General features: G+C 40.2%; 2 protein-coding genes across 4 annotated transcripts; one reads left to right on the forward strand and one right to left on the reverse strand.

Moving 5' to 3' along the window:
- The first annotated feature begins 61 nt into the window (after positions 1 to 61).
- rpap3 (RNA polymerase II associated protein 3) lies at positions 62 to 5887 on the forward strand. Of its 3 annotated transcripts, none has more exons than XM_074698525.1 (17): positions 62 to 216; positions 429 to 589; positions 686 to 850; positions 939 to 1049; positions 1139 to 1266; positions 1347 to 1468; positions 1547 to 1617; positions 1699 to 1833; positions 1925 to 2052; positions 2358 to 2479; positions 3349 to 3419; positions 3678 to 3770; positions 4683 to 4876; positions 4971 to 5154; positions 5245 to 5342; positions 5424 to 5524; positions 5622 to 5887. In XM_074698525.1, exons 2-17 carry the CDS (start codon positions 437 to 439, stop codon positions 5705 to 5707), a joined length of 1962 nt encoding a protein of 653 aa, XP_074554626.1. In that variant the 5' UTR covers positions 62 to 216; positions 429 to 436; the 3' UTR covers positions 5708 to 5887. The 3 variants fall into 3 exon arrangements, with proteins under 3 accessions (XP_074554626.1, XP_074554628.1, XP_074554627.1); XM_074698527.1 differs by having other exon boundaries at positions 429 to 583; XM_074698526.1 differs by lacking the exon at positions 62 to 216 and having other exon boundaries at positions 223 to 589.
- A 987-nt stretch (positions 5888 to 6874) lies between these two features.
- On the reverse strand, positions 6875 to 12244 carry mapk12b (mitogen-activated protein kinase 12b). Its single transcript, XM_074698026.1, has 12 exons — positions 12126 to 12244; positions 11271 to 11400; positions 11111 to 11169; positions 10913 to 11024; positions 10755 to 10784; positions 10380 to 10427; positions 10182 to 10296; positions 10023 to 10094; positions 8051 to 8130; positions 7548 to 7626; positions 7289 to 7462; positions 6875 to 6973 (listed from the first exon to the last, which is right to left on the reverse strand). The coding sequence occupies exons 1-12, from the start codon at positions 12242 to 12244 to the stop codon at positions 6909 to 6911; spliced, it is 1083 nt and encodes a 360-aa protein (XP_074554127.1). The 3' UTR covers positions 6875 to 6908.
- Between the last annotated feature and the right edge of the window lie 481 nt (positions 12245 to 12725).

Raw genomic sequence — 12725 nt, forward strand, 5'->3', positions numbered from 1 at the left:
AATAGATAAGTAGGCAAAAGCATTTGTTTCAATAGACGATCTTTGGTTACGCCCACCCCCAGCTACGCAGCGCAAAGGATGTTGGTCCTTCGCTGTCATGGCTCCATATACAAACAGAAAACGATGAAAAACGACACGACTTGAAGTCTCTTTAAGCCAAATTAACTGTGGCTATATTTTAACTGTCAAAAGCTGCCGGAAAAAAATAAGTGCCAGGTATTTTTTCCAGCTGTGGGTAGTGACAGAGTCACTTTCTGTTTCTTTATTCCTTTTAATATTTTGTGTTTTTGCTTGCAAGCTAGCTGCTAGCCGTGAAAGCATGACAGCGTGATACTCGTGTTTCCCTCTTGTTTTCAACGCCAGCTTCAAGAGAAACACTACAACAAGCAGGGTAAAGAATTTGTCCAAAACAAATGTCTGTTCCACAGGAAATAACATGTCCGGGGGAAACAAAGCCATTGAGTTGCAGCTTCAGATGCGACAAAATGCGGAGGACATGCATAGCTTCATGAAGGAGCTGGAGAGCTGGGAGTTGGATATTAAGAAGAAGGACGAGGAGCTGAAGAAAGGAGGACATCAAGAGGTTCAGGTTTGCTCTGAGCCCTGCTGGGCATTCATCCATTAGGAGCAGGTACAGTTATGATCTATATAAACGCTCAAGCATCATGTTATCTCTATTTTGTAGAAGAATCTTCCTCCTGTGCGCAACAAAGACTACAAAACAAAGATGAGAGAGAAGAAGAAAAAGAAGAAGGAACACACAGGCAGCGGAGACACGGAGGCAGATGGGGCAAAGCAAGCCTCAAGAATAAAGGCATATGACTATCGGTCATGGGACAAGTTTGATGTGGTACTTCAAGCTCTCATTATTTTCACATCATAGTATCATGAATATTAGTAGTCAAAAAGACCAAAAATAAATGCTTCTGTGATGGCAGGATAAAGCAATGGCTGAGATGGATAAGGAGGAAAGCCCTGCAGAGTCAAATGAGTCAGACTCGGAGGATGCTGCCGTGGATAAGGGGACAGCGCTGGCTGAGAAAGAAAAGGTAATTTGAGTATGAAAAAGTGATGTAAGAAAAACTCAACAAAGTTAGGGAGAAGTTAGTCTTTAAGCGGGCTGTTCTTTCATTTTCAGGGAAATTCATTTTTTAAAGAGGGGAAGTATGACGAGGCCATAGAGTGTTACACCAGAGGAATGTGTGCAGACCCTTACAGTCCTGTACTACCAACAAACAGAGCTGCCTCCTTTCTAAGACTCAAAAAGTAAGTATATATGAACAGAGGGTTTTTTTTTACTTTGAATGCCATACGTCCTGAATGAAATGATATTCTTTTTACTTCAGGTATGCTGTGGCAGAATCAGACTGTGCTTTGGCAATAGCTCTGGACAGCAACTACTACAAAGCATTTGCTCGGAGAGGAGCAGCACGGTTCGCACTGAAGAAATATGAGTCTGCATTAGAAGGTGATGAAATGTTGTAAAGATTAAACAAGCTGTTTTAACTGGAGCAGATTTAATGATCTTATTCTCTTTCCTTTATAGATTATGAAATGGTTCTCAAGCTTGAACCAGGGAATGTGGAAGCACAGAATGAAATTCAGAAAATAAAAAAGGTATGTTCAGGAAAATTATGGGCAAGGGGTGGAATTTTTCAAGCTGTCTCTTACTAAATACAACCTCTTTGTGTTTTTCAGGCCCTTGAGGATCTGGGACCTTCAACCAAGAGTGAAGACACAGAGCCAACAGAGGCACCCAAAGAGGACCCTGAGAGGCAAAAACTGATAGAGGAGCAGCAGAGACGACAGGAGGCAGTAATGCAAAAAGACAGAGTAAGGCTCCCAGCAGATTAATGAAGTGTCAAAGTTGGTAAATGGCTGGATGAAGTTGGATTCCATAATGTTTTCTGTATCAAAATTTCAGGGGAATGCTTATTTTAAAGAGGGGAAGTATGAAGCAGCTGTTGAGTGCTACAGCAGAGGCATGGAGGCTGACAGCATGAATGTCTTACTGCCTGCTAACAGAGCCATGGCCTTCCTGAAACTGGAGAAGTGAGTAGATGAGGGCATGGTTAGTCCCAACAATTCAGATGTCATTTAGTCTTTAAATATCTGGAACAAAGACATTTTACTGCACATTTCCACACCCTAATTTCCCTACAGGGACAAATAAATTAAACTAACTAACTAACTTGTGAGGTTAGTGTGGCTTATATTAAGTCTGATAAGATGTTTTTACCAGGAGTAAGACACAAACACTTGCTTGGATTTCAGTTTTTGCAGTGTTATCAATGAGTTTTGCATCAAATTGGAGCTTTAATGTAGAGGCTTACCAAACCCACCCTTGTTTGTTACAGGTATAAGGAGGCAGAGGAGGACTGCACCAAAGCCATTTTTCTCGACAGCACCTATTCCAAGGCTTTTGCTCGCCGCGGCACTGCTAGAGTGGCTTTAGGAAAACTGCAGGAGGCAAAACGAGGTACTGTAGAGAGGGAGCAATGCTTTTTTCTTTAAGTAAACAACAGCCTGATAATTCTTTCTTTTTTTTTTAAAGCACAAAACTGTTTATATCTTGCCCTGTGATTTCAGATAATCTCGTTTTTGTGTATAATGTGTCATTTCAGTCCCTTTGAAGAGGGGTATACTGCTTTTAAACATGTATATAAAGTAGCTTTGCTAAATGTTCATAATAAACGTGTGAAATTTTTCGAACTGGTACATACTCACATGTTGTAGAAGTTGATGAATCTGTCTATAAACTGCTGTTCTGAAAATAGCACAAGCCCTTCATTAGACTCGCTGAAATGATGAGGTCATCGCATAAACATCTCTTAACTGGTTCATGACGTCGTGAAGGTGCAGGCCTCAAACATGAAGGTCTGCTCATAGCTCTGCCCCTGACAGGCTTCTAAAGGGCTGTCCAATCAGAGAGGAGGGGGTTTGTGGAGCAGGAAACCTTAAAGAGACAGCAGTGAAAATTAAGCATTTCAGACAGAGACTAAAATAAGTGTTATTTAAAACTACAATGTAAGAAAATAGTTTTTCTTTGTGAGCTGTAAATGATATAAAGCTACTTTGGAAGTACTAGAGGGACTGTATCAATCCTGAAAAGCCCAGTACCCGATTTATGATGTGGTTTAAATAGTTTCACCATTAATTTGGATAGTTAATTTCTAAACTCGACTTATCTTCACATGGTAAGATTTAACTGCTTCTTATGTGTAATAAAAGTGCCAAGGAATTGAACTGAAACAGAGGAGGGAGGATCAGTTATTTATCACTTAATTTATTGAACTTATTTAATTTAGTGTAAAATAGCCTGTGTGTGTTTGTTTTGTTTCTGAACAGATTTTCAGGAGCTGTTGAAACTAGAACCTGGGAACAAGCAGGCGCTGAACGAACTCCAGAAACTCCAGAATGTACGTTTCACATCCATTCTTTTACATAAGTCAACTGATTTTTTTTTTTCTTGAAAAGTTACAGTAAAATGCTTTGAACATAAAGAGGAGTGCTTTTCAGGTTATGTTTACTCTTCCCTCTTTTTACTCTGTTATGTAAAACACATTAAATATTTACGCTTGATTTTTAGTCCAATGTACTGATGAGTCATGGAAAAGCCTGTTTGAGCTTTGATCATCTTCAAACATTCCTTTGACTTAATCCGTCTGTTGAATTAGGACGAGGGTCCCAGTGGCCTCCTTGCATCACCAGACAACTTGCAGAGGAGAGTCGTTCATCCAATAGACAAACCACAACATCTGCAGTCTACTGTGAGTTGCTCTTATTTCCTCTCACGTACTTTTCTCTGTCATCTTCATTTTACTGAGGAGAGTGGCCATTTTCTTTAGCATATACAAAGAAAACATGAGTAATCTAATTTGCTGGCCAAATTTAAGGCCTGATTTGCCTCCTTAGTTTGATGTCAATGTTAGTAATAACAATTCAGATTCCTGGTTGGACTGCCTTAAACAGAATACCCACACTAACGTGAGAGGAGCTGACTAGGAAGTATCATCAACTGGATGTCACAGCTCTCAAGCATTACAATGAATGTAAATACAACTAAGCCTAGAGCCAAGTGTAAAACTGAAGAAACAGACAAGCTTGTGTCGTTTACTCAGATTCTTTCCCGTATTTTTGTTGATGCATGACAAAACGCACGCCAGAAAAGTCAGCTGACAACAATGACCTCCCTCCATGTTTGCTTGTCGTCTGAAGTCATGTTTGATCACGCAAGCTTCTGTGAGATCCCATGTGTATGGGATCATTACCACTGTGGCGTAGTGGTCTAATGGAATCATTTAACTTGGCGGCTTGTTGTGTTAAAATCAGTTTCAATTTTCTTGATGTGTAAGGATTTTAAAATTGGTTAAGATGTGAAAGTATGCAGGTTGTTAAAACCACAAATATTTTCTGAACGTTGCCTGCCAGGTTGAAAGATCTGCGCACCTTAAAACAATGAGATTGTAGATTATGCGGCTGTAGTCGTTGTCCTTATACATTTTGTTGTCCACCAGGTGGCAGCATAGACAGTGATGTATTTTGAATTTTCAGCTCCTTCCTCATGTGTCTTTGCAGTCTGTCACTTACTTATGTTTTGTTCTTGAATGAAAGTGTCAGACACAGAAATATTTGATTATGAATGAATCTCAACCAATAACATACCTCCACTTTTTTTCCAGAAACCTCTGAGGAGGATCAATATTGAGGAAATAAGTGGAAAGGTGTCAGTGCCAGAGATGGTGTCTGGTGAACCCGAGTCCTCCAAGCAAGAAGTGGCGAGAACAAACGAATCCTCCTCACTGTCATCATCACCCAGTGCCAAAATGATCAAAATTGAGGAAATTGCAGAAATCCCATCTCACTCATCAGACCAGTTAGTAACAACTCTTTTTAGTACTTCAAGATCAGGATCTTTGTTCGGTTTGAGAAGTGTCTTTTCCAACTTATATTCTGCCTCTTTTACCCAGAGTTACATCAAGCAGACAGCCTAAACAAGCATCACAGGAGGAAATGGCTCCAACACCTGAAACATCATCAAACCCCTCACCATCAGTCACCGACCTGCCTCCTCCTCCAACCAACAGCTTCCAGCTGGAGGCCGATCTCCGTAAGATCGGAAACCAGCCTGAAGTCATTTATAGATACCTCAGGGTGAGCTGTGGCTTTGAAAAGAACAAACAGGACATTAGCGCTGCCATTACCAGCAACCAGATTTAAGCTCAGTGTCTTTTTGTTCTGCAGCAAATCAAGCCTGAGGCTTACACAAACATTTTCCAGAACTCCCTTGAACCTGACATTCTCAACAAGATCCTAAACACGCTGCAAGGTTTCTACATAACGTAAGTTCTAAAGAAACCGTTTTCATCTTCAGCCATGTGTTGCTTCGTGTTGTGCTGTGATTTAACTTCTGTCTTGTGCAGGAATGAAGCACCAAGCATCACAATGGAGATCCTCAGGAGTCTCGCAAGTGTGAGGCGCTTTGACATGGCCGTCATGTTCATGTCATCCCCAGAGAAGAAAGGTTGAGTCCCTTTGATGCACTACTTTCAGAGAGTTTCTCTTTTTTTCCTACATAGTCTTTCATGTAAGTAACTGCTGTGCTACTTCTCTCCCCCCAGTGCTCAAAGAGCTGTTTGACTTCCTCCACCAAACTGAGCTGGAAGCTTCTTCTATCACGGCGTTACAGAAGAAGTACGGGGTGTGATGTTTAAAGTTATATTGAATCTAAAAGTTTTACAGAGTATAAATGTGAACACATATTGCTGCATTGTTCCAAAAGGAAACCAAAGTAGTTTTGTTCTAATAAACTTCCAGTCATTTTAATTGCATTTGTCTGCTTTGTTAAAGATCCATAATAATAAATATCATATATTTTTCTTCCTTACTCCATGTTTATTACACCTGGAATTTTTTATCTTACACAAGATGGAAATGTGTAAATGGTAGCCCCTGAGTCATGTGGATCTGATGAGTACACTTACTGAGAACTATGTCTGAATCCCATCAGAGTCTCAGGTATGTTAAAGCTCCAACACATGCCCATTTATTCCAAGTTCTTTGATAACAAACTGCATTTTTTTTCCTTAATTAATATTAGTTCTTGAATTGGTTCAGAGAATTTGTATTTCCAGTATGACCTCACAAATGAAATATGAAGGGTCCTAAAAAATCTGTATCCCTGCGCGCCATGTCATCACCTTGCACTATTCACTTTACTTTAATAACAATAAAGCATCATGGTAATGCTTTATTTAAAGGGGTCTGTACAAAACTGACATGGCTACGAGGCATACTACACAAAACAGTAATACTTCTAGGCATACTACTTAAACAGCTAGGCACACTTTTTATATTATGGAACATACTACACATACTACTAGGCATTCAACTCATGATACTAGCCATACTAGTCATTGTACCAGGCGTAACACCAATACTACTCATACTTTTAAGCATACAACTCAAACTTGAGGCTAACCACTAATACTACTAGGCATACTACTCATACTTCTTTCATTCCTTTGCAATGATAAAGTGTATTTTTCTTTCATTTTAAGTACCTGCTTGGGGAGTAATGGTCTGGAGTCAGTTTGAAGAGAACATATGAATTTACAACACATCAAGAAAAAAATGTACAAAGCATAATTGTACAATCAGCTATAAAGTGAGATAAAACTCCAGGGTATAACAAAATGGCCTTGTTGGTAGTTATCATTAAAAATAAACTTACATTTATCATTAATTTATGAAAAAAATGTCACAAAATCAAGGCCATGACAGCTTTTCTTAAGAATTGAGACAAATTTATTGAAACAGACTGAAAAAACATCATTTACTTCTACACAAATATAAAACAGTTATCAAGAATAGAGGAATCATTTATACATGTGTGTGAGGGGGTGCTATTAAAGTGACGTCTCCCTGGAGTCCCTCGGAGGCCTGAAGGTCAGTATCTCTGTGAAGGTGTGACCTGCAGACACACAAAATAGATCTAAATCACTGCTCAATGACACAATGAGCAACATGCACATCCAAAACAAATCCTATTAAGATTTTTAGTCTAATATCTTCTCTAATTTTGCTCAGTCTTATCTCAACCAGCTCTTGAAAAAAACTTAGCCTGTACATGCAAAAGGGAGCTAGAAATGTAAACAAATTTGGTAACTGAGTCCTGTGGGACTGTTCCGATATCTTAGATAGCTTGCGAATCAATCATTTCTCATGTTTAATGTAAAATACTAATCTTGCAGCTTTAAAAATATAAACATCCTTTTCTCCGTCTTACGTTTCCACTGCTCCAGAGCCAGGTCCGTGTTGTCCATGGTCTGATCATACGGCTGCGCCTCAGTCTCCTCCTCTGCATCTCTGAACTCACTGAAGAAAGGCAGCTCGAGGGCCTCTGAGGCGCTCACCCTCCGCTCAGGGTCAAGAAGGAGCATCTTTTCCAAGACACACACTGCTGTGATGACAGTAAGACTAAAATATCAGCAGGGCAGAATTTTGCAAACATCTCAGTAAACTGAAAGAAAAAAAAAGATCTTTACCATTTGAGCTAGCTTTGGAGAAAACGGTGTGCAAGTCCTTTTTTGGCACTTTTGGTAAATTTCTGATGTAGTTTTTGGCCTGTCAGAAGAGGAAGCCAAAAGTCAATGACAAATCGGCTTGTTTAAAAATGTAAAGCAGAGGATTTTGACACTGAAAAGCCCGACTGGTGCTGAAATCATGGAATTCTTAGAAAAAAAACATTAGTAGACGGCAATAGCTGAAATTCCAAGCAAGTGCTCATGTCAAGTTCCTCCTTATTAAAATCTTATTAGACTCAATATGAGCCATGCGCTCCTGCTGTCACCTTTGTCTTTTACATCCTGGAATAAGACATGACTTCTTAACTTGTCAGGTGCACATGGCTCTTTTCAGATTGGGTCCAATGAGATATTTATTTATGAGAACAAAAGACAAAAGTGCTTTCTTCTGTGTGCTGCAGACATTTCTGCAGCAGTTGCGCCTCTGTCCTCTCCTTTCATATCCTCAGTGTTTTGTAACTTACGTCTTGACTCTGCAGCTTCACAACAAAGTCAGCAGTCGGAGTTCCTGTTATCTTCATTATTTCTCTGAGCTGGTCGAGATCTGGCAGTTTCTGGGGTTAAGAAACATTCCCTTCATGGATTTCTTTCGTCATTTGAATAATGTTTTGTATAGTGTTCGGAAACAGCAAAATGCAGCCTTGGCAAATGAGGATATGAGAAAAAAATGAGATGTTATAAAGATGCTGACTTATCATGTGTGTTCCTAGTACATTACATTCCACTTTTATTTCACCTTTAATTAACTAGGATGGTCCCATTGAGATTTAAAACTTCCTTTTCAAGGGAGACCTAACCAAGACAGTCAACAGCAAAAGAACATAAAGTTAAACTGGAAAGCACCGGGCAGGAAAGATAAAGAAAATCATAATTCTGAAGAATCTGTTTCAGTGTATTTCACAAATGAATTAAAAGCATTTAGTGACACCAGCATCTCAAGTTTTAAGTTCTTCTCTAATAAGTTCCAGTCCAATGGCACAGAATACCAAAAAGCCCTTTCCTTATGTCTGCCACTAGTCACACTTCTTATGAGGCATACTACACATACTACTAGGCATACAACCCATACTAGTCATTGTACCAGGCATAACACAAATACTACACATACTTTTAAGCATACTACTCATACTTCAGGCTTACCACTAATACTACTAAGCATACTACTCATACTTCTTTCATTCCTTTGTAATGATAAAGTGTATTTTTCATTCATTTTAAGTACCTGCTTGGGGAGTAATGGTCTGGAGAGAGACTAGAAGTGTCACAGGTTTAATCAGTTTGAAGAAAATAAACTGGTAAAGTTAAACTGGTAAGCACCAGGCAGGAAAGTTTAAGAAAAACATAATTGTAAAAAATCAGTTTCAATGTAGTTCACAGTTGATTTAAAAGCATTTAGTGACACCAGCATCTCAAATTTTAAGTTCTTCTCTAATAAGTTCCAGTCCAAGGGCACAGAATACCAAAAAGCCCTTTCCTAATGTCTGCTTTTGGCTTAAGGGATAGAGAGCATGAGTGCAATAAATACTGCCCAGCATCTATCTGTGTGATAAAAACACAGATAGTGTGGTAGCAGGCCAAAAATCACTTTATAAATTAGAGCCCGGGCCGATAAATCGGGCAGGCCGATAAATCGGGCAGGCCGTCACCGATTAATCAACATCGGCCAAAATGTAGCCGATTATAAAAAAATGTTGCTCCACGGAGATTCTGTCGCTCCTGCTACTGTGTGTCGATTAATATAAGGCTACTACACAGCGTCTCACGTCATGATGTCATGCAGGATTAACCTGGGCTTATAAATTCACAAGTTATTGTCTTAGTTGAAATAATTTTTGAAAATGTTTCAATGTATTTTGATGTAATTGTATTTATTGCATGTTTTGAAAGCAGCTACATTGTTACTTAAAATCTACTTTAGTCCCATGCATCAAATGAAAGCTGAAACTTTTCAATAGCTAGCAATAATTGGTGTTCATATGCAGTATTTATCCTGAGTATATCAATGAATTTATTATATATATCAGCTGATATATCAAATATCAGTCGTTATATCGGGTATTGGCCGATATACCGGATATCGGCTTCTTTTTGCCCCCAGTATCGGTATTGGCATCGGGCCCAAAAATCCCATATCGGTCGGGCTCTATTATAAATGCACCAACATATCAGTCTACAGGTTGCCAGATGGCCTTCCAACCCAGGAGTATAACTCACAGCGCTGACAGAGCTTTAAAATGGATAACAAACCTCAACAACGCTTGGTAAATGTAGGTATATTGACAACTAGAAAATATGTCAAGTTGAAGGAGAAAGACAATTTGTTTTGCAACTAAAACCTATGATAACCTCACCCAGACAGACCCAATATAAATATAAGATTGACAACCTCACAGTGTCAGTCAACATCTTGGGGGTCAAATCTGTGAAAAAGGATACGATCATTTCCTTTGAATAGTGGCTTTCCCAGGAGCATCTCCGCCATAATACAACCTGCTGACCAGATATCCACTGCAACGAGACAAAGAAATCAAAGGCCTGGGTTAGGGCACAGGTTTCATTTATTTCTCACAGAGTGTAAAAAAAACGTGGTCTTACCAGTTTGTGTGTAATGCATCCAGTTGAGGATAACCTCTGGTGCTCTGTACCAGCGTGTCACAACATAGCCGGTCATTTCTGAGTCAGCCTGCCTCGCCAGGCCAAAATCAAGAATCTGAAGCAGAAAAGATGTAAGATGACAGTGTGTAGATAGAAGGGACGATACCTGTGAAGCAGCAGTGTGTGAGGCTGAATTACCTTAAGCTCACAGTCAGGGTTGATGGCTAGATTTCCTGGTTTAAGGTCCTGGTGGATGTGTGGGTCAGAGGGGACAGTGATCAAACAATTACAATAGAGTCGTTCAGAAATAAAACAAATCAAATCAAATAAAAAGTGTCATTTCCCACAACAACATATACATTTTAAGTTTTTGCAAATCTGTCATTGCAACACTTCATATTAAAGGTCCAAGAAAGATGTATCAGTAAGTGGAGCATTACTAATCCATCAGACATTCTGTCCGCGGTAAAGAAAGCTCCTGGTGTGGGAATCTGGGTGAATGGGATTGAGTGTGAAAAAGAGTTGGTGCCCAGCCCCCAAAGCTCATAGTATGAAAGGTCAAAGTTCACGCACCCTGTGGATGATTCCTGCTGAGTGGATGTACTGGGGGAGAGGGGACACAGACAGAATCACTCAAACAAGTGTATCACTTCACTTTCCACACCATTATTAAGGAGAATAGTTGCCATCTCTTTTGATTTGTGGCTGTCTGTGTTGGATGTGGTGTCTACCTTGAGTCCTCTTAGCATCTGGTAGACTAAGAATTGTATCCTGTCTTCTGTTAATCTCTCCAGCTTCATCAGCTTGCCCAGGTCAGTGCCCATGAACGGCATCACCAGGTAACTGTAGACGGAAGAAGAGAAGCTGAGTCAAAACAGAGGAAAGCAAGGAAGGATTTTTGGGGAGACTGAGAACTGGTGAGAACTTACAAGTCACGTAAGCGGTCTAATGAGATTTCAGCAGTGAAAACATCCAGCAGCCCAATGACCTGATGAAAACAAAATGAGAAAAATAAAAACCTTTCCAATAAAAATTCTCACAAATTGTGATTTACTTTAATTCAGATGTCCTTCTTGAGCTTGCTTTTACATTTTCATGTTTCATGTGTTTGAGGAGTCGCAGCTCTCTGTACGCCCGTTTGGCAAAAAGTTTGGACTGGAAGGGCCGGTGAAGTTTCTTGATGGCCACCTGCATGTCTGATCTGCGGTCCCATGCTGAGCTGAAACAAACAAATACAGATTTATCATGCAAGTTTGGTTTAAACTGTGCTCAACGGCATGATCAGCTTTTAAGGGAGATCCTCAGGTGCAATTGATAACATTTGAATGAATCAGTGCCTCTTTAATGATATTACTTACACCCCAATCACTCTTGCAATGACCCATTACCATGTCTGCTGTGAAAGACACTCTGTTTGTGACTGAAGACAAAGTAGTGAGGCTTTCTATGGACTTAAATCAGGGTCTTTGACTTCTTCCAACAATGAGATTGGGGGTGGTTTTCTTTGTTGACCCTTATCCACACAAAACAATGCAAAGGAGGCCCTGCAGAGCCAGCTGTGGAGACACTGGGGACCAAAATATCCCACACAAGCAGAGCTGCCGATGCAGAAGTACTATGTAAACTTAAAATTAAAAAGTACAAAGTTGCAAAAGAGTGAAAAAAAAAGAATAACCTTATAAGAGAGTCCAAGATTAGTTTTTGTCTTTCTAAAAATAGAGCAACTTTTGCATGTCTTCTGGGAATGAACAGAATGCAAAAGACACAAAATCTAATAGTTTGTTTTCATTGAAAGTGTTAAAAGAGTAAACCTAGGCTACTTTTCTGGCTGTTACACTAGTCATCTTTTGCAGGCAGAAGGAAGTGAATGAAAGCAAATATAAAACTGCAACCCAAACAAGTTTACAGTACAATCAGTCAACACTAGCCACATCAGTAACTTACCACACAGTCCCATAGGCTCCTGTTCCAACCTGTTTCAGGTCCCGGTACCGCTCCGGTACCTCCCACACGGTTCTGTTTACCTCCTGCCGGTAGTAACCCGTCCTTGACCGCACAGCCATATCAAAGGGCTGGGCTGAGGTCAGGATGTGGGTTCACAACATCAAAGTTTCCGTATTCCGTTCTCTTACGTGAGCGCGTGATACTTTATTTCAAAATGCACGAGAGTCGCGCAAGTCTGACCCGCGAGGCAGAGTTTAGTGGAGCGGTAATTCCTCCACAAGAACCAGCGGACGTCTAGAGCGCTCTGCAGGGTCGCGAGTTACACCCCCCAACACACACACACACACACACACACACACACACACACACACACACACACACACACACACACACACACACACACACACACACACACACACACACACACACACACACACACAATGCTGTTAATCATAGCAGCTCCTGGTCGTCCAGGGCAGTCCATGGGTGTGTCTACGAAGTGGGAGAAAAGGCCATAACATCTGCCCACACTTTGCTTGAAGGCCAGAGGCTACCCCAGAATTTCTCCTGTAACGTCCCACTTTTGGGGATAGGTTTTCC

The sequence above is a fragment of the Halichoeres trimaculatus genome, unplaced genomic scaffold, assembly GCF_033239565.1.
Source record: "Halichoeres trimaculatus isolate MK-OKI-2021-1 unplaced genomic scaffold, fHalTri1.1 fHalTri1_scaffold_21, whole genome shotgun sequence".
NCBI lineage: Eukaryota > Metazoa > Chordata > Actinopteri > Labriformes > Labridae > Halichoeres > Halichoeres trimaculatus.